This window comes from Gossypium hirsutum, chromosome A04 (genome assembly GCF_007990345.1).
Source record: "Gossypium hirsutum isolate 1008001.06 chromosome A04, Gossypium_hirsutum_v2.1, whole genome shotgun sequence".
Lineage (NCBI taxonomy): Eukaryota > Viridiplantae > Streptophyta > Magnoliopsida > Malvales > Malvaceae > Gossypium > Gossypium hirsutum.
The window spans coordinates 86,358,368-86,379,618 of NC_053427.1; the positions used below are offsets into that span (position 1 = coordinate 86,358,368).

Below are 21,251 nucleotides of genomic sequence, written 5' to 3' on the forward strand. Positions count from 1 at the left end.
CCGTTTAATTTTTATTTTTCAATTATTTTAAAAGTAAGTAATTAAATATGAGGGACTCAATCTTCAACATTTTTTTTTGGTGTGTAATTTATCTTACCATCACATTCAATCACTTGTTGCTCTGCCTTTAATATTTCTATAATGATGTTGCTCGATTTCTTGTTTAAGAGTAAGAATTTTCCAATTCTTGTTCATAAAAGACTTTATGTACAATCGAATTTGTGCGAACTAAAAATAATAATAAACTTCACATCTTAGACTATTAATACAATTATAAGGTTTTAACATAACAAATGACGCAACGAATTCCCAAAAATTTCACAATCTGTTTTCTTCGGAAATCTAAAGATTGAGATATCTATTTTAAGAGAAAATTAATCATTGTTATTGATGGTCGATATCTTAATTATGAAAAATTACAAAATGGTTTCTGAATCAGGGGTGAAACCAAAAATTTTTTTTAATGAAAGTCAAAATTAAATTGTATTTTTAAAGGATTAAATCAAATTTTTATATTTTTAAAGAGGCTAAAGTGTAATTTTATTTTTACTAATTTAAATTTTTAAAGGGTATAAATGAATAAAACTTCATTTTAGGGGGGCCGGGGGCCTTGTCAACCCTCTAGTTTCGCCCTTGCTCTGAACTATTGACTTTTTTTTTGTCACCTCCAGTTAAATTACCAATGGGAAGATAATTTGACAGTTTTTAAAATTGGCATAATAATAATTTTAATCCTCAATATTTATATAATGTTTCAATTTAGTCTTGATTTAAAAAAAATTCTTAACATTTACACATTGATATAATTTGGTCTTTTTTATAATTTTTTTAAACATTAAAAGATAATTTTAAAAGAATAAAAAAATACAAAAATTGTTATATTAAACTTTTTGATGTTTCCGTTACATCTCCGATCCTTCAAAAACAATGAATGATGTTAAAAGGTTTCATTCTAACACAAATAAATGAATATTATAACTTTTTGGTACATATACCATAATTCTTTTTAAATGTTTATTGGTACAAATATAATATAATTTTTGGTTAAATTTTGTTATTAGTCACTTTACTTTATGAAAGTTGTAGATTTAATTCATGCATTTTAATTTGATCATTTTTATATTATATACTTTTCAAATTTTAAAATTTCAGTTCTCACCAAATGATAATTGATAAATTCATTAAGTTATGCTATTTTTAAAATCTGAAGTGTCAAACATATTATCATATGTGTAATGTTATGTCAGCTTGTTATTTTCACAAATTACTCACTAAAAAAAATCCAATTAATGATTTGCATACAGATTGAAATTTCAAAATTCAGAAAATATAAGGACCTAGAATGATCCTATTAGAGAATATAAACCAAATCTACAAATGTACACATAAAACAGGACTAGTAATTGAATTTAGCTATTACTCTTTTAAGTCAGGATTAAAATTTACCAATTAAAAAAGTACAGGGACTAAATCTACAACTTAAAAAAAGTAAAAGGACTAAAATTAATCAAATTAAGGGACTAAATACACAACTTTCACAAAAGTATAGGGACTAATAGCAGAATTTTAGGATTTTATTTTATACGTTGTCTTTACGTTTTGAAGTAATTTAGGCAGTATAAGAACCTCCAAAATCTAATTTCGTATAAAATCATGACCGGTAGTCAGCCATTTGAGGCCTGTCCTTAAAAAAGACCAGAGAAGGGATCCATTTTTGGCGGGTCTATAAAAGCCGAACAAGTAAAAAATTAAAATTAAAAAAATAAAAATAATTCTTTGTTCTCCATTTCATTTTGATTCGAGAATTGAGATCCAATTCCAAATTCGAAAACGTAGTTTTTCAACGTCTTTGTTATTGGATTCTACTTTCTAAATTCACATCTACCGGTTGTTTTCTACGATCGACGTGACGCCGTTGATTTTCCGGTGAACGGTCTCTGATGAAGCAGCCACAGCAAGTTTAATACAATGGCGGAAGGTGAAATCACTAATAACAGCTCGAAGGAAGGAGTCAACGAAAACAAAAACAACAAGAGTTGTATCAATGGCACCGATAAAACCAGTGAAAAGAAAGCAAGTATGAAGGATCCGGAAACTTTTTGTTGCTTGCTTCAACCAGGGAATGCCGATTCCAGTCCCGATTATATCGGCATTCGTCGATTTCTTCTCGCTCGTAAAGCGGAGTCCAGTTCTTATCGCCGACTTGTAAGCTCTATTTTTATTTTTATTTTGTTTTTTTGTTTATGTGCACGTTTTAGTTATGGATCTGTGTTCTAGTTGTTTGAGAGCTTGATTTTGAGCTAGTTATGGAACGAGTTATGTGTTGAAATGAAACCTTTTAGCATCATTCATTGTTTTGAAGGATTGGAGATGTAATGGAAAAGGTTATGTGGCGTACCGGAATTACATGAGGAGGCCAAGAAAATGGGAAAAATTACAAACACCAAGCCGTCCTAGCACTCCTGGAAACAGGTACTGGAATTTATCCAAACAATTTTCCCCTTTCTTAATTTTCATTTATTTATTTGCTTTACAAATTGAAGCTATCGATTGCAGCCTCATTAGTTTGATTGAATGCACGGTAGCGGATGAATTTTGTAGTCGCTAAGGGGTTAAAGGATTATTTATGTAAAAACAATTAATTTTAAAATTGAGTAAATTAATAGCTTTGAAAAAAATTGAAACAATTTAATTCTAGCAATTTCGAAAGTGAACAAGGACAATTAAGCATAAGATTAATGTGTTTCATTAATTGTAAATAATTTTTGTTGATATAGTGACAGATTTAACTTTTGATGTTTACAACTTTATATATTTTGTCACTTCGACCTTAATTTTAATAAGTTCAACACATTCAATCACAACATTTACGTATTTAAACAAATATTGCCTAATAAATTTATTAAATTAAGATTAAATTGTAAACTTTGAAAGCTAAATTTATTATTATATCAATCAAATTCATGTCAATTGATGGAAAATATTAGGGTAAACTATAAAAATAGTCACTTTTATTTGTTTCAGGTTACATTTTAGTCACTTATGTTTGAAATGTTACGTTTTAGTCACTTATGTTATTATTTTTTATGAAGTGATCACTCTTCCGTTAAGTTCTGTTATCTCATTAACGGTAATCCTACGTGGCAGTCTCACTAGATTTTAAGTGCCAACTTGGATTTCCTAATGGGATGAGAATAGATTTTTTTATTAAATAAATTTAATTAATTAAAAATTTTAAACCCTAAATCTTAGTTAAAAAACCCATCTCCCCCTTTTTTTATTTTTCTTTTTCAATTGACTAAAAAAGTTATTATCATCAAAATTTTGTATGTACAAAAACAAAAGAGGATTCAATGGAGAGTCCAGGTATGTCTTCTTCACCGACAAATTTATGTTCTAAAACTTAAAATGAAGTGCTGTTGACAAATAAGAAGATGGTAATCGTTTTTGTTCCAAATCATTGTATTTTTCAATTCTTCACGTTTTTGAATAATTAGTTTCTCAATCAGATTTTTTCTGATTTGAATCGCTTTGTTTGTTCACATCCCTTTGTGGGTATTCCTTTTTTTTTATCTGAAATTCTTTTAGTTGTTAATATTCATATCAAGAATTTTAATTTAGGGTTTTCATTAAATAATAAAAAATCTAATCTTTTATTTTTCAGTATTGAATAAAAGAGATAGAGGAATGCAAAGAAACATACCTCCATCTTTATGAAGCAGTCAATTTGATTTCAACTATTTTGATCTTAATAATAATTTTTCCAGTCAAATAAAAAAATCATTGAAAAAAAGAAGAGACTGAAGAAAAATTAAAAAGAGGAGATGAACAGTTTTTTTAGTTAAGATTTAGGTTTAAAATTTTTAATTAATTAAATTTTTTAATTAAAAATCTATTTTCATCACGATTAAAAATTCAAGTTGACATCTAAAATCTAGTTGGACTACTACGTAGGATTACCGTTACAGAGATAACGGAACTTAACGGTAGAGTGATCACTTCGTAACAAAATAGTAACATAAGTGACTAAAACGTAACATTTCAAACATAAGTGACAAAAATGTAACCTGAGACAAACAAAAGTGACTATTTTTATAGATTACCCAAAATATTAACTTCGTGATAAATCGTCTTTAATTGCTCAATTTTAAAATTGATTGGGATTAAATTGTTTTGATTTTTTTAGAGGGATCAATTTGTTCAATTTCAAAATTGAGAGAGACTGCACAAGTCCGTTTACCAATGTTTTATGAACAATGATCTGCTAATTTTTGTGGTATTGTTTAAAAAATCTGACATCAAGGTAATTTACTGGTTGATGCAGTGGGCCTTGGAATTCAAGGTCAGGTTCATTCTCACATTTGTTTGACGCGGAAAGCTGGAACTCTAGCAAAGTACGTATTAGCTACAAACTTTTATTATGTAATTTTTGTTCTCCGTCAGTTATTGACTTGTGGTTATATTGTTCATTTGCATCAAGTGCCTTAAATCATCATGTTCTTGATGATGAAAATGAAAGAACAGAGGATCTTATTTCCTTGTCCATTCAAAAGGAACTTATTGCATGTCAAGATCTTGAAAACCATTTTTTAAGTAGGCCTTTAAAAGAATTGAGAAGAGTTGCATGCTTCTCCATGCTTGCAGGATCAACGAAGTGGCTCTGTTGCTTCTACTAATAGAAGCTCTAGCCTTAGTGACAGTGATCGCCCACGTCAACGAGGAGTTGAACCTGCATATTCTTTTGTAGGAATGCACTGCATATTTGATCAGTGCAAAGCAGCTGGTAACTTTTTATGGTTTTTGAATGCAATCTTGATTTCTTTCATCTTTGTCATACTATTTTAAGCAGTTCATTTCACCGTTTCTGAAACGAAGCAATATGATTGGTTTTATAAGCGGTTACAGTTTTGAAGTTTGGGCACATGAGTTCTGATCTACTCGCATATGGGGCATCGGATGGGACATTGGTAGTTTGCTCTGTCTCCGACCCACCTTCAGTTCTCAAGCAATTAAATGGACATTCAAAAGATGTCACAGGTTGGATTACCTGGTATTGTTTCAGTTGTCTTTCTTATATCTTAGACTAAAGTACTTGTAGCCATGCTATCTGCTATATACTTTCATTTACGGAGACCACGACCTTGTTCATTTATGATTGTTTGTTCCATTCCTGCTTCGTTATTTTTCTTTTTGGATTTTAGTGGAATTGGACTAAATTGAGAAGGTGCCTACTTCTACTTCATATTGTAAAGGATCTTTCACAGTTAAAACCTGAATCAGTGAGATACCGAGATTTGTGGTATCTTTGACACTGTTTGTGAAGGTCAGCACAGAAGAATAACTAGATTGTGAAATTGATGTGAAAGTGAGCAAAATATTTCTTGGTAAGAATATGAACTAAGAAATACATCATGTTGGAGCCCTTTTAGATCTTATTTTTCAGAAAAATAATGAGACAAAGTTGGTTCAGAACTGCAGGTCATTTTGTATTAGCTAGGAACCATTTTTCACATGGGAGAAAAAAATGGTCTAAGTGGTGTATCCTTGAATCACCCATAAACCGATACCCCGAGATGGCACCTAAAATGCTTATGTGAATGATCCACCTGACCAAATCATTATTGAATTAGATTTAGGCATGCATGTCCACTGATACAAAGTGGATGCTAATTACCTATTATACATATTGATAGTCTCATTAAATTTCTAGTATCTGTAATTAAGGTTGAATTTTATTTTTATAACTATGATTCATTGAATCAACCGTTTATTAACCATGTTTATGATTTGCCACTGCATTATCAGATTTCGATTTCTCATCAAACAATCAATATATTGCATCATCATCAAAGGACAAAACTGTGCGAGTATGGGAGCTATCAAAGGGCCTTTGCATTAGAATTATATATGGAGTCTCTCCACAACTGTGTATTCGATTTCATCCTGTAAGTAACCAGTGTTTATGATACATACCCTTCAAGTCAGGCAATCTTTTTAAGATTATTTATTCTTTTGTTTATTATCTGCAGGTAAATAACAACTTTCTTTCAGTTGGAAGTGCAAATAAAGAGATCACAGTAAGCACCCCTCCATGCCTTTAATCATCTCTGGTCAATCTTAATGGTCATAGTTCAGTTGACGTGATATGCTAAATCGGATTCTGGATAATCGAACGAAATGCGTGCTTTCTTTGTCTCGTAAAAAAAATTCTGTCTGTATAAATATCCGGTTGGCTAGTTCCATATGTTTAATCCTTCACCGACTCTTTATATAGGCGTGCATTTGTGAGTTTGAATTTTCGGAATCTAAAGCTGTGTTGCTCGATCTCTGCGTCAAAACTTGCTTGTATGATTTTGTTCACTTTTTTCTCTGCACCAGGTATTCAATTTCAGCACTGGCAGGATTATTACCAAATCGAACTTTGACAGCGAGGTTACCTCAATGGACCATGATCATACCGGTCAGCTAATTTTCTGTGGAGATGCACAGGTCTCTCTTATACCGTCCTCGCCATAATCATCATAATCAAAGATATCTGTTTGGTCTTTTAGAATGTTCCTTATGGGACGATAATTTCGCAGGGATGCATATACACCGCAAGTATGGAATCCCGCACAGGTGCATTATCCCGTTCTCATCGATATAAAAGTGGCAACAAACTGAAATGTCCAGTCGCGACCGTACAGTACCGAAGTTTCTCTTTGATGACAAAGGGTCCTGTGTTATTGTCGTGCACTCAAGATGGAAGCCTTTCGTTCTTTAGGTTCGTTCACAACATCGTATCTTCTACCTTCATTATTACAAGTAACTGATTAGTGGTAGGTTCGCATTTCAGTATCAATTTGGAATCACAAGGTTATCTAACCCTACGTTGTTCGCTCAAGTTAACTTCACGGATTCACACCATTCGAGCTTCCTTCTGCCCTCTGCTTTCCCTTGATAAGGGCGAATATATAGGTTTGTATTCCGTCCCGACACCGACCAAACAGAACTAGTGTACTTTCATATGCCTTTGCTGACATTGTGGTTTCTTTGCGCTGTGAAGTTGCTGGAAGCGAAGATACACACGTCAACTTCTACGACTTAACTCGGCCAAAGCATACATGTGTAAACAAGCTTCAGGTTCGACTCCCTCGCTTCCCGAACTACTCCAGTAGTCAAACTATGTAACTGGTTAAAATCATTTGTTGTATGCACAGGGTCATGGTTTTCCAGTTATAGGAGTAGCATGGAACCATGGGGAGAACTTATTGGCTTCATCAGACCTTTATGGCGTTGTTATAGTATGGAAAAGAGCCAAAACAAAATAGAGAGAGCCAAACACTATCATACAGAGATATAAGAAGGTAAATGACTTCAAAACCGATGAATCAGCTTAGAGACGGGACGATCAAATTAATCACTTGTTAAAAAAATAAAAATAAAAAAGATAAATTAAAATAGAATAAATATTATTGTTAAAAAAACCAAGAAAAAATTAAAATAGAATTAATACTTCAATGCAATTTTAATTTTTTAAAAATATTTTTTATTAAAAACCGTAAAATGTCAATTATATTACAATATTTTCTTTATTTCATTTATTTATTTTAAAAAAAAAAGCCTAGATGTTATGACTGTTACAAACCAGTCTAAAGATTCAGTCACCCTTTGAGTTGAACTCACACATTCACCAAAATTGTAGAATATTACTTTGTTATGAACTGTTTCCCTGTAATTTGTCTGTAGATTTTGATGTTGGCAATTTGCCATTACTCAATTTATACATCCATTTATTTTTCTCTTATATATAGTTTATACATTTAAATTTTATAATTTAGAATTAGAAAGTTAGATTGAAGTTCAATTATTGATAAACAAATAATATTTATTTTGTATTCTCAAAAAAATATTTATTGTATTAATTATAACATATAAATTATGAAAAAAGAAATTGTGATTGTTAATTTTTTTTTCCTTTTATGGATATATAAAAGCAGAAAAGGAAAAAGATCTAGACAATTCATTATACATTCATTTACTTAAGGTCAAATAACTAAAAAAAAAAAAAACAAAATACTAATATTACACATTTCACAAACGTAGCACACTTCAAAGTTCAAAAATAAAAGACATAGAATTCACAAATACAACATCACGGTAGAAAGTAAATAATTCACACAACTACAAACTTTCAGTGGTTAATGAGCATGATGACCAGGTAGTTTTTCCTTTATCTTCTCTATCACACTCTTCTTCTCGTGGTGCTGGCCAGGCGGGGGATCAGTCGTGGTGGTTGTGGTTGACGCGGTGGTTTTGACAGCCGAAGTTTTGGTCTGAGATTGATCCTCCTTCTTTCCACTTGTTAGCTTCTCCTTTACTTTCTCTTTCAGCCCTTTCTTCCTTCTACCGCCCATCCCATCATCCTCCGACTAAATCCAAATCCATAAATAAATAATTTTAAAAATTTATTCAAGACATTTTTTTTTAAAACTTCATTAACAAAGAAATTTTCTTTAAGTAACTTTAAAAATTATAAATATAACATAAAATTTTAAACATATAAATATGTAATTATTAATAGCAAAAACACTTCAAACCAACTTTTGATTTTGATAATAAAAAAAAATTTAAAATATGTTCTTCACAAATTTAATATTTAATTTCTATACTATTATTTTTAAAATTTTAATTACATCACTTTCTGTTAAATTTTATTTTTTAAAATTTTGTTTATTTGACTTTTAAAATAGGAAAAATACTTGCTAATAAACTTGAATTTGACAAAATAATTTTAATAATATTTTAAAAATTAAAATCTCTAGAAAATAAAGAGACTAAATTTCTAAAAATAAAAATATAAAAATTAAATTTCAAATGAAAATTACAAAAACTTATGCACATTTTAAGTAAAAAAACACAATCTTCCATCATAAAAGCACTTTAAAAACACCATTTGCAAAACATTTTTGGAGAAGCAAAAAAGCAATACTAAAACAAATACTGCATAGATGCCCATGGCGGGGGTTTTTTTTTTTTTAATTTTCATTACCGAGCTAGAGCTGGAGCTGGAGCTGGAGCTGCTGGAGCGTTGAATCTTTTCCTTGCCGGAAACCTCGTAATGCAGCGGCTGTGTTTGCTGCGGAGGCGGTGGCTGCAGCTGCTGTTGTGACTGATCAGTGGCGACGGCGGAACCGGTGCCATATCCCATTAAACCCGACAGTGACGTTGTCGTCGTGGGATGCTTGGTGGCAATACCGGTGACATAAATGGGGTTACCGTGTTCGTCAGTGAGTTGAACCGGGTTGCCGTGTTCGTCGGTGAGTTGAATAGGGTTGCCGTGTTCGTCTCTCAAATCAGCCATTTTTCGTATACGTAAAAAGGGGAGATGTGTTTTACAGTAAAGCAAACAATTATTCATGAGGTGTTTAATATAAAGGGAACGGGCTGGTGTTTTTTTTTTTTGCATGCAAACTTAGGTGTTTAATATTTTTACACGTGGCAAACGTCATGCAGGATATTGCCACGTTAGAGAAGGTGGAGGACACGTGTAGCTTAACTAGGCAAGTGATAAATGTAGGGGTGAAAATTCGAATATTCCACCATATCTGATTTGCTTTGTTTTCAGATTGAGATAACATTAAGATACAGATGTTGAAGAGGATTGAATCTTATGTATATTAACATTGTTATTAACGTAGAAATTTGTGGATTTGAATGTGTTAAAATGTATTAATTTTTTATTTAAGGTTGAAGTAGAATTTGAATAATTTTATGTATTATATTAATATTAAAAATATACAAATGTTAAAATTATTATTTATTATGAAATTAGAGCGAATATAGATAAATATTTAAAATATTTATTTGAATAATATATGAATCCATTTTATGATTTTAATTTTATATATAAATAAAAGGAATTTTAGTTGATTTAAATTTAAATTTTGTAGATTTGGATAACTTAAAATAATTGAAATGTTTGAAATTGGTCATTTAAGTCACTAGGTTTATAAAATCGGTGTTGTATGCTTTCTTTGTTTGCACTGCCTACACCAATTAAAACATCATGGAACAATTTTAAATGACATGAATCTGCAAATCAAAATTCAAAAACCTTTCTTCTCCGATATCCAACACCAACCATCAAGCCCGACTTAGATCTAAAGCATGTTATTTTACTTGTTGATGGATTTGATCCACCGCATTGATCGCAGAATCGTCGCTTAGAACTCACTAATCAGACACTGAAAAGAAAAAACATAACACTTGAGTGACTTAAATAAGAACTTTCAAATAATTCAGTGACATAAATGGAAACTTTCTATTAATTTAGTAATCATTTTGAATCTTTTACAGTTGAGTGACCAAAATGTATACTTTTTAATAATTTAGTGACCTTAAGGATAGTTTACCCTAATAGTTAATTCAAATTTAGATAATAATACTCAGAATAATTTGAGATAATAAATAAACTTGAATTTTTAGATAAATTAATAAATTTAAATAAAATTGTCAGTGAAAAATTGTGAAATAAATATAATTAAATGAAAAAATTATATATACTTTGACACTAAACAATAGAATCTTCGAAATTGCTTCTCCACCACCATTCCTTTTTCACATTCTTCAAGCTCATCCCCTTTCCTTCAATTATGCTACGGAACTGAGACCACTTGTGATGAACATATGTTCAAAAGTCCGACACAGAAAAGAAAACATTGACTAACCCAACGTGAACATCCATCAGAGTACTGAGATGGCTAAGAACCGGCAGTTTCCGTTTCGACATTTACACGGCGCAGACTGTTTTCTCTACTATAAGCAGATTTTGCTCCCTGAGAAATCCGAAATGGAAAGATCAACAACAATAGATGAAAGTTACATGTAACATATTCATGGCATCCATTGACATATGTCATTCAAAACAAAACTTGAAGCAAGATGAATTACGGTAAAAATACCATGGAATCCTATGTACTAGGAGTTAGATTACCTTTGACCCTTTACTCCAAAAATGAACAAGTTACCCCTGATTCTTTTTGCTAAATATCATCCAGACATTTGCGTAGCTGTATACTTTATTCTAACATAAAGGGAGCAAAATACAGTCTGGCTCTTAGTACAAGAATTTCCATGACAATTTTACCATGAATTACAGGGAAAGTCATTGTTACTGATATTGTTTACTTAGACCTCGGTGTGAGTACTAGATTCAAGTACGGTCTAATTTTCTAAGTTTTAACCTTGAAGGTAGTAGTGCAACAATAATGAAGAGTCGTAGCAACATAGATACTTACTTGAAAAATGGCTCCGAGTTTCTTCATTCCTTTCGCTCGCAAGACTAGAACTTCTTCCGAAACACTAGCGTCTCTAAGTACCTGGATAACAAAATAGGTTTTAATTATTTGCGTCAAAATACAACCTAGTTTAACTGATCTAATATCATTTAGGATCCCCAACATGAAACTGCTATGAAATCCATGAAAGTGCGATCGGGTTGGTGACAACTATCGGTACTTGGTTAACAATCCACACAGACCAACGTGCACACATGCCACAAGGGCACTGGTCTTGAAATGAACCGCATCGATAAATTTAAGGAAATGTGTAAACTCACTTCTAAACAGACATTAGATAAAGTTGACTCGATGTCGACCACGTTGATCTGCCAAAGGGATTGAAGCATGGCATCCTTCTTTTCTTCAAGGGCTTTCAGTATGTTCTCTTCTCTGTCTGCTCCTTGGTTCAGTCTCCTCAGCTCGTCTTGTATTTGAATTAAACTAACAGCACCTACAAGAAGATGCGTATACTCTACTCAAAGATTGCCACCGAATAACTTGGAAAAAAATTTTACCATAAAAGTTGTTAGCTGTCTTATACATAAAGAAATGTGATTGATGAGGTGAAAACTGCATGAAAGTAAGTTCCATTTATAACTGATGAATATCATGTGTTGGTTGAATGTTTTGGTGCAATATGCAATAATGCAGCAAGATCTAGTTTGCTACAGAAGAATTGGCTTAGTTGTTGTCCAGTCCTTTCATTAAGTCCATGGTTACGTTTTAACTTCGAAGTTCAACCAAAACAGAAAGGCCTTATTAAACTTCAACTGCAGAATATTGTACCTTTAGCAGCCTTTACTTGTGATTTTATACGGTGTCCTTTATCTCGCACCCATTCTGCTAAAAATGGTACTTGCATACAAGACCCGTCTTTACCAAGTTCCCTGGCGGCTTTCCTCGTGTAAATGTATCCAATGGTATGTAACATAGCCTCACCAAAAGCTGGCAAAAGTTATATTTAAGAGCAAACCGAAGGTAGCAGCTATCTAACATATTACTCAAGGTCTAAAAGTCCTTAATTGCTGATACTTAACAATAAAACCACTTTCATTCACATTTAGCTTAGATAGAAAGCTTACCAGCTTTTGAAAGATCTCGTGCTTCTGAATTCGCCCATTGAATGAATTCATTGGTTTGACCTTCAACAAATGGCTGCAAGCGATTTTTCAGTATTTCAATGAGTTTGTCTTCCCTTTGTTTCTGAAATGCCTGCATATTTTCCTCGAGTTTCTTCCTATGAGCTTCCTCATCTAATAAGGAATCACTTTCAACTTCAATGGCTGATAAAGTAGCCATTGCTAGCTGGCCAACATAATCTTCAAAGAAATCACTTCCAAAAAGCATCCCAAACACAGCCGTAGGATCCAACATGGTGTCCCTAAGAAAACAGTAATTGACCACTAAGCAGCCATTGCTAGTTTCATGGATGAATTGCCTTCAGCATCTAATAATATATTTCAGTCTTCCATTTTTATCCCTATAAAGCTTTTGGTGTTGTGCAAGGTTTTAGCTTAACCAGACTTAATGTTGGCTGCATTACAGACCATTTTAAGCTATGTTGAATAATATGCTTGAACCAAATAATTATTCCCATTCATTTTTTTCATTTCACATTCCACAACTTATGCTACCATGTAAAATTAACAATACTGCATATCACACTTATAACATATAACCAAAAAATGACTTGTCATTTTATGCATTTCAAAACAGTATGCGAGATAATGAACATCACACTTATAGCATATAAACTTACGGTATCACTCCAGTCTTCCCTCTCTTGTCATATGCTTCACGCTTTTCGGGATCAGTTAGAACCTGATAAGCCTCACCAAGGTCCTTAACGTATATCAAACAACGAGGAAAATAAGAGCCAAATACATAATTGAGAAATGCAGATGATGGAACAAATTTTCATTACTATAATGAAAGGATCAACTCGATGCAAATACCAATTTAAAGTAGTCTTGAGGGGAAGCTAGTCTTGGACCCTTAGTGGAAGGTATTGTCCTTGTGTTGGGGTTTTGTCTCCTGTACTTTGAGAAAGTCCAAAGTGGTTTACAAATTTTAGGGAATGCGTGAGTTGTTAGAGATACTAATTGCATACTCACAAGAGAGGTATCAGTATTGTGCGTAAGATTAATTATGCATCCTATACCTCGGTGGGTTCGAAGTACCATTGTTACAAAGATAAGGCCTATATGCCTTGGTAGTTTGAACACCCCCAGGCGCAATATGCATAATTAATATTATACACAATACCGACACCTCCTCCCTGCAAGTAGGTGGTATCTCCGCCAACCGAGGCTCTCCTTTAACTCCGTGAAGCCCTTTAGTCTCTGCTCAAAGTATGGGAGGCAAAACACCAACACGAGGATAATATTTTCCGTTGAGGGTCGAACCTCCCTTCAACAAGTAGTTAAAAACCAGTACTAAAGCTAAAGGGGTCTTCTTTTAGGACATTTTTCAAACAATTGATCAACTAAAAGCATAGTTAAAAGGTGGTAGCTTACGTGAAATTTGTCAGCAGCTTTCGGATCATCTAGATTTTTATCGGGGTGAACTCGCCTTGCCTGAAAAATACAATGCAGAAGAAACCTAAACTAATAATGCAGAACAAATTTCATCACCCAAATCTCTAATGCCTATTGCATAATTCAACATGGAAACAAAAAATTCATCCAAATTTTCTCACAAATCCCAGAAGAAGAAACATGGTTCAATCATGCATCAAGGCATTGCTTTCAAATGTTCATAAATCAAAATCATGAAAATCATACAAATGTAGAAAAGCTTACGTTGAGGTAATAAGCCTTCTTGATTTCAGGTATAGATGCATCAACACTGACACCCAATATATCATAATATGAAGTGTCTTTTTCCATTGATCTTCTCTTGCCACACTGCTTTTAACATTAGAAATTAATCAACAAAAAAGAAAAAGATAAATCAATGAAAAAAATTTCTCAATAAACAGAACAAGCTCATAGTACATGAATCTACAAGCGATGTGAATTAAGAAGAAATAAGAACATTGTTTTGCATTTTGGATTCAAATTTAATGTAAATAAGAATCAATGGTATAAGAATCAATAAATCAGATCTCCAAATTTAATGTAAATAAGCAAATTCCATGGAGAAAAAAAGGCATTATATATTCAAATTAATGAGAAAATAAAACAAAACAAAAACAAGAATTTGTGAATTTACATGTTATGAAAATGTGAGATTAAATGGTTAAGAAAATGATTGAAGATTTTTTTTTTTCAGTGTTGAGGATTTTAGTATTAAAATGAAAAATAGACAAGATGATTACGTGGCCATGAAATGGTCTGGGATCATAATACGTGTACAAATGGGTATTTTTAATTTTCTTTGTAGTCCTAACATAGTTTAAAAATGGGATAAAGCAATATATAGTCCCTTAATTTTACAAAAAAATTCAATTTAATCCTTAAATATTTTTGCACATTAATCATTGAAATTGACAATTTTTCATAGTTTCAATTCATGTGATGATGTAGCAATCTAAAATTGTGCCACATCATCATATTTTTTTAAAAATTTTATTTTTAAAATGATAATTAGATATAATATTAAAGTATCGCATCATCATATAGGTTAAAATTTTTAAAAAAATTGTCAAAGAACTAAATGTTGATTTACCGATATAATAATAATAATAATAAGGGATTAAAGCATTTTTATAACTCTTTGAAAAATGAAAACAATTTAAAGTTTATATTTGTTATGATTTAAAATTTTCAATATATTTTATAATATAAAATATAAATCAAATGATAGAAATTTTTTTATATAAATAGGTTTGGAAAATATAAATTATCACTTTAATATTTTTAATTATTTTTATTTTTATTTTATTTATTTAAAAATTATATTATTTTTTAAAAAATTTATATCTAAAATTTGACTTTATGAAATATTTTTAAAATGATAAAAATATAAAATTTTCATAATTTAAAATTAATATTATATTCTATATTTAATTTTAAGTATAATATTCAATACTTAATTTTTGAGTACTTAATTTTACAGTTTATCAAATAATATCTAAAATTAATTTAATTATAATATAATAAATACAAAAAAAACAGACTTTATATAGAATTTGTCCTTTTTTATAAGTTTAAATTGTTAGAAATTAAATTGTCTTAATTTTAAATCCAATGAGTTCGACTATTTTTTAAATTTATTTTTTATTTAAATTATTAAAAAATAAAAATAATTTCATTATTATATTTATTATATTATAAAAAGTATAAAATATAATTTTAAATAAATTAACTTAAAAAAAAGCTTAAATATAATAAAAACAGCTATCCCCATTAAAAAGCCCACTATAAGCAAGTGGGTTTAGCATTGTTATACAAACTGGGCCATCCACAAATTTCCTCAAATATCATTTTGGTAAATATTTTAATGTTAAAATATATCATAAATTTCTTTTTACCTTTCGTGAATTTGATAAATTCCAAAATTTAGGTCTAACTGTTAATATTATTAAAAATATTTTGTTAAATTTAGATTTTTTTATTATTATTTCAAAATGTCACATCAACAGATTTAACATTGTTAACAATTAGATCTGAATTTTCAAATCTAAAAAGTAGGACTAAATTTTTAAAAATAAAAATATAAAAATTAAATTCTAAATTTGCGAAGAGTATAAAAACCTGTAACGTATTTTAATTATATTTTAATAATTTCCTCTAATTTTTATTTAAAAAAATTAAAATTAATAAAATAGTTGAGTGTGGAGCATGATGATCAGCATATTCTTTTTTCAGTTTTATGTCTACATCAAAATTTATGACTTTACATTTGTATTGGATGCATGTTAGATGAAAGAATTCAAAATTGGTAGGGCTGATATATCAAATTGGGGCCTAACTATTTGAAAGAGAAGAGAATATTATCCATGTCAAGCAATTCCTTATCTTTATTTATGCTTGATTGAAATTCGATTTCCCACTAAATCCACTAACATGTTCTTATTCCCTAATGCTAATTATAGAAATTCCAAAACCATATTTTATTGAAACTACTATAGATTAAAAATCATTAGAGTATATCGCGCTGATTACGTGAAGATATTGTCTTTCTTTAGGTGGTGTTGAAGAGTCGATACACTTTTAATGTTTTGCCCTTCTACTACTTTGAAGAGAGCTCGAGGATGCTTTTTGAAGCCGTTGTAGAGTAAACAGGGGGTTGGCAGCGGCATTGACTTCCCGAAAATGAAAATTTATTTATATAATCCTTTCAAATTTTATGAACTTACATTTTTGGCTTTGCCCTTTGGATAAAGTTCAAACCCATGAGCTCTTAGAAACTATTCATAAGCAATTGTGGCAAAACTCTATTCGAGTTAGGAAACACAATTTTAAAAACGAGTTAGTTATTTAGTAGCACCTAAAAAAGGCGATGCTTTTATGTTATCAATATGATATGCTCTGACAAATAAATTTTTGTAAGAATTCGTAATTTTTTAAAAAAAACCAATAAATTATTCCGATTAAGTATCGAGTTTATTTTTTGGGTATAATTTGGGCATTCTCTATACCCATTTTACAATTCATAAAGACTCTTTTGAGGTTCATTGTTATCCTTTTCAACAATATTATCTTTAGAGTTCAAAACTGAATTTCTTCCGAAAATATAACACATCTTATTATTACACCCAATCCCGGATTTAATGATAGTATGTGGGATTTTAGTCAAATTGTGATTCACATTTTACACCAACCGTTCATGCTCAACTAATAAGACATCGTTATCAATTAAGACCTTTTTGTTTTTGTCTTTAAATTAAGATTAGGTCGACAGACAAAGCTTTAGAATATCACTCTCACTGCCTACCCAATTTCATCCCTCCATTACCAAAACTTTATATATATATACACACATATATATATACACATTACTTTTTAAGGTTAGCCAATATGTTTTTCATAATAATATTATTAAATCAAATATGGTTATTGATTTTTTCTTTTCATTTTAATGTATTATATATAAATATTATTATATACTATCTAAAAAGTATTTTTTAAAACAAAATTCATATATATAGGTAGAAATATCATGGAGACTTTTGTATTAAGAATCCGATTGCATTTTATCTTTTTTATTCAGAAAAAGGATAAAATGGTTCTCGTATGTTAGATCAAGAACAAATTGGTCTTTCTGTTAAAAATGTCATCCATTTTTTCTATTGAAAATTGATCCTATACTTCAGCATAAGGTATATATGGCACACTATGTGTAATTGTTTGGTTATTTTATCATCCATGACAATTTTTAATACTAAAAATGGATGAAATTTTCAACAGAAAAGACTTATTTACTCTTTAATTGAACGTATAAAAAATTAATTTTATGAAATGTGTCTTGCATTTTCGGACACTTTTAGGCTCGTATCACAGCCCGTATCGTGACATCTCCAATAGACGGCAACGCGACGAATTCCAACTTGAAGCAGTTACATAATTAAACTCCCAATAGGGTTACTTTATACCAGAAATATTTTAGTATGATTAGAACTTTAATCTTAGTATAAAAGAGGCCATTGTATCCTTGTTTTGTGAGGTCAATTAAGATGTAGTAGCAAGATAAGTTTTAGAGAGAGTTTCGTGATAGTTATGAAGAGAACTTTGTATCGGAGTTAAGACTTTGTATTCAGTGTTTGGGTTTTGTACATTTCAGTACATTTAAGTTTATTTTCTCTATATCGTACTCTTATTTGTTTACTCATTTAAAGAAAATCTGAAACCTCCTTTACATGTAATTTTTTATCCTCTTAACTTAAGATTTTCCACGTAATATTTGTGTCTTATCTTCTTTACTTTTCTTATTCATCGTCTATACGAATTAATCCCAACAGATTTACCTATTTGAGTAAAAGAGACGACAATTTGTGTAATACTTGAAACAAAACCAAAGATTACATACACCCTTTTTTCCATGGCTCATGTGAGCCCCACAAGAACATGGTTGGCCACATGCTCTTCAGAATCTTAACTTATAATATATGTATGTGTCTTTTATTATATATATATATATATATATCTATATATATCTTTTGGTACGTTCGGTTCATATTAATTTTTTCGTATTTAATGTTGTTTTTATTCTTTTCATAAACATGCAATTAAATACAAAAAGGAAAAAGGTAAAGGCAAGACAAAGCAATGGATCTCCTTTAATATGCAAGTACAAATTTTTAATAAAAAAACATTTAAAAAATCATCATTTTCTTTTAGGGTTTGAAAATAGAAGAGAAAAGGAACCAACCACCATACTAAATACACCGATTTTTTTTCTCTCTTTTAAAGTTTTAATTATTATTATTTTTTGGTACTTGTTATACTTTTTTTATTGGTCAAGCAATTAGTGGAATATAGCAGTGAAATGAAATAATAAAAAATCATCTTTTTTTCATCTCACTTGTTGAGAGACCATTGGTGGAAGAAATTAAGATAAATATTTAAGGGTGGGTTTGGATGGGCTTAGTGTAAAAATAGTGGTGGCGGTAAAATTAAATATTATAACGATACTGTAACGTAAGATAAAAAGTAAGCTAAACGCATTGTACCGCACCTAATCGTCCATCCAAACCCACTGTAAGTAAATGATTTAATCTCTTTTTAATTACCCAATTTTTATAATTTATAAAAAAATATTTTATTTTTAAATCTCTAAAAATACCTAAAAGTATAGTAGAGAAAAGATCAGAAATGATTGTATGAAACTGTGGTTCTACGTCATCCCTATCCCTTTCCAATAGGAGAATGATAAATCAAATTTTTCCTCTTAATATTCAGCTTTTTCTTCCTGAAAAAATTTAAATCTAACTAAAAATGTTGAATATCAGGAGAAAAAAAATCTAAGTTGGAAAGGAATAAGGATGACGTAGAATTACAATTTCATACCGTCCTTTCTCGAGAAAAGATACACGTTTTTCAAAATTAAAAAAAATTAATGAACAGAACCGAACTGTTTCATTTTGAATTAATAAGATTTCTTCTAGGAAAATAAAAAAATGGTTAGAAGGATGTATTTGATAAATTTTTAAATTTAGTTCATATATTTAAATATTAATAATTAAATTTTTTATTTTTTAATTTAAAATTTTTATTTCAATTATTTACTTTACGTGGCATATGATTGATGAGGAATAAACATGAGAGGTTGAATTTGACAAAAAATGTCAATAGTATTAATGATTGACTGCGATTTTAATCAAAATTAAAAAAAAAGACAGCAAATTTTAACTAGAGATTAGATTTATATAGATATACACTTAAACGCACTTGAACCCATGTCTTTCTGATTGTTACAATAGCAATGGTGCCAACTAAAAACTAGATTTACCAAAGCATACAAATTGAATTATAAAATATGTTTAATAAGTTACTCAAAATTAAATATTGAATATAATTATACTATTTGATAAATGTAAATTTTAAATTATGAAAAATATATATTTTACTTTTTCATCCATGCTTTTAAATATTTTTATTTATTTAAAATTACCTTAAATTCTAAATTTATATTTGAAATATTTGAAAATAAATTTATGTTTAAATTTGAATGTTGATGCTTTGTAATGAATCGAAAGTTACGTTATCGGAAATTGAGTCTTGAGTACTGTTTCCGTGAAATTTATTCATGAATATTTATTAGAAATATTTATGAATTATAGTTGAATGGTTATTTAGTGTTTAATTAAGTGAAGTAGCTTGAATTTGGTTTAAAGGATTAAATTGCATAAGGAATAAAAGTTTAATTATAGATTAAAGAAGTAAAAGGGACTAATCTAGCAATTAGACCCTAAGTGCCATGTGTGTGAATGTATGATATAACATGTGTAATAGTTGGTATATATGTGTAATAGCTATAAGATATTTTATGTTATAGCTATTACACATGTTAATTTTATATTTATTATAGGTTAATAATAATATAATATAGTATAATGAATAAAGAATAATGAGTAAAGAAACATAGAAAGAGTTACAGAGAGCAAACGTGAGAAAGAAAGAAAGAAATAGAAAAGGGAAATTTGAGGATTAATGCCCTAAAGCTTGATTGGTAAGTTGTTTTAGCTCATTTTCTTATGATTTTTATGTTTATGGATGCCTAATTCAAAGTTCTACATGTATGAGGTTAAAATGAAGAAAAATAGAAAATTTTTAGATATTGATTTAGTTGAATAAATTGAGGTTTTATGGGTTAAATTGATAGGAATTGAAGTTAGAAGAGAAAATTGAGTGATTTATTAAAAGAATTCTAAGTTAGATTTAAATAGGGATTAAGTTGAATAGAGCTCAAAATTTATGTTTTATAATGAATTTTATGAGTTAGAAATTGTTAATGAGTTGATTAAAAGAGAATATGAAGCTTAAGTTAAAGAAAAAAAGATTAGTAATGGAAAAAGGATGAAATTGGGATTTTTGTAAAAGTTTGATAGAAAGTGAAAATGTGTTTTATGAATTAGTATATTGATGATTTTTAATTGTATGATTGTTAGTAGCAAACGTAGCACCGGATACGTCATCAAAGAAGGGAAAAGAGAAAGTGAACGAAGATATCGATTAAATTCGATAAATAGTGGTTTGTATTTCTATAAACCGAGCTTAATCGTTATTGCTATATTTGATATTTATATTGTATGAAAATGTGAATGAGGTAAGTATTTTTACCATATTGAAATGAATGTGATTTTGAATACCCTATTAACAGTGTCGGGCTAGTCAGATATAGTTGACATGTCATAGGAATTGGAAGTATTGGGATATTCCGACATTGAGTCGATGAGACACTATGTGTCGACTACTGTTAAAGTTCCGGATTTGTTCCGATGAAGTACTTTGTGTACTATAATGTTAAAGTTCCGGATTTATTCCG

At 29.9% G+C, this 21,251-nt stretch overlaps 3 protein-coding genes across 9 annotated transcripts; 1 reads left to right on the top strand and 2 right to left on the bottom strand.

Moving 5' to 3' along the window:
* The first annotated feature begins 1,739 nt into the window (after nucleotides 1-1,739).
* LOC107949394 (WD repeat-containing protein 13) lies at nucleotides 1,740-8,080 on the top strand. Of its 2 annotated transcripts, none has more exons than XM_041111654.1 (12): nucleotides 1,740-2,205; nucleotides 2,363-2,472; nucleotides 4,325-4,394; nucleotides 4,645-4,783; nucleotides 4,897-5,037; nucleotides 5,806-5,945; nucleotides 6,030-6,077; nucleotides 6,379-6,489; nucleotides 6,582-6,763; nucleotides 6,836-6,957; nucleotides 7,046-7,122; nucleotides 7,200-8,080. In XM_041111654.1, the coding sequence occupies exons 1-12, from the start codon at nucleotides 1,969-1,971 to the stop codon at nucleotides 7,308-7,310; spliced, it is 1,488 nt and encodes a 495-aa protein (XP_040967588.1). In that variant the 5' UTR covers nucleotides 1,740-1,968; the 3' UTR covers nucleotides 7,311-8,080. The 2 variants fall into 2 exon arrangements, with proteins under 2 accessions (XP_040967588.1, XP_040967589.1); XM_041111655.1 differs by having other exon boundaries at nucleotides 4,906-5,037.
* Nucleotides 7,995-9,399, bottom strand: LOC107949097 (late embryogenesis abundant protein). The gene is made up of 2 exons (XM_016883811.2): nucleotides 9,032-9,399; nucleotides 7,995-8,411 (listed from the first exon to the last, which is right to left on the bottom strand). The coding sequence occupies exons 1-2, from the start codon at nucleotides 9,341-9,343 to the stop codon at nucleotides 8,181-8,183; spliced, it is 543 nt and encodes a 180-aa protein (XP_016739300.1). The 5' UTR covers nucleotides 9,344-9,399; the 3' UTR covers nucleotides 7,995-8,180.
* Nucleotides 9,400-9,960: 561 nt separating this feature from the next.
* Nucleotides 9,961-14,635, bottom strand: LOC107949098 (chaperone protein dnaJ 10). Of its 6 annotated transcripts, none has more exons than XR_005925812.1 (9): nucleotides 14,123-14,505; nucleotides 13,838-13,897; nucleotides 13,081-13,163; nucleotides 12,404-12,702; nucleotides 12,108-12,266; nucleotides 11,600-11,772; nucleotides 11,280-11,360; nucleotides 10,546-10,817; nucleotides 9,961-10,226 (listed from the first exon to the last, which is right to left on the bottom strand). XR_005925812.1 is itself a non-coding variant. In XM_041111656.1 (9 exons), exons 1-8 carry the CDS (start codon nucleotides 14,207-14,209, stop codon nucleotides 10,743-10,745), a joined length of 1,017 nt encoding a protein of 338 aa, XP_040967590.1. In that variant the 5' UTR covers nucleotides 14,210-14,505; the 3' UTR covers nucleotides 9,961-10,226; nucleotides 10,710-10,742. The 6 variants fall into 6 exon arrangements, 5 of the variants coding, with proteins under 5 accessions (XP_040967590.1, XP_016739302.2, XP_016739304.2 ...); XM_041111656.1 differs by having other exon boundaries at nucleotides 10,710-10,817; XM_016883813.2 differs by lacking the exon at nucleotides 9,961-10,226 and adding an exon at nucleotides 14,535-14,635 and having other exon boundaries at nucleotides 10,451-10,817; nucleotides 14,123-14,227.
* Between the last annotated feature and the right edge of the window lie 6,616 nt (nucleotides 14,636-21,251).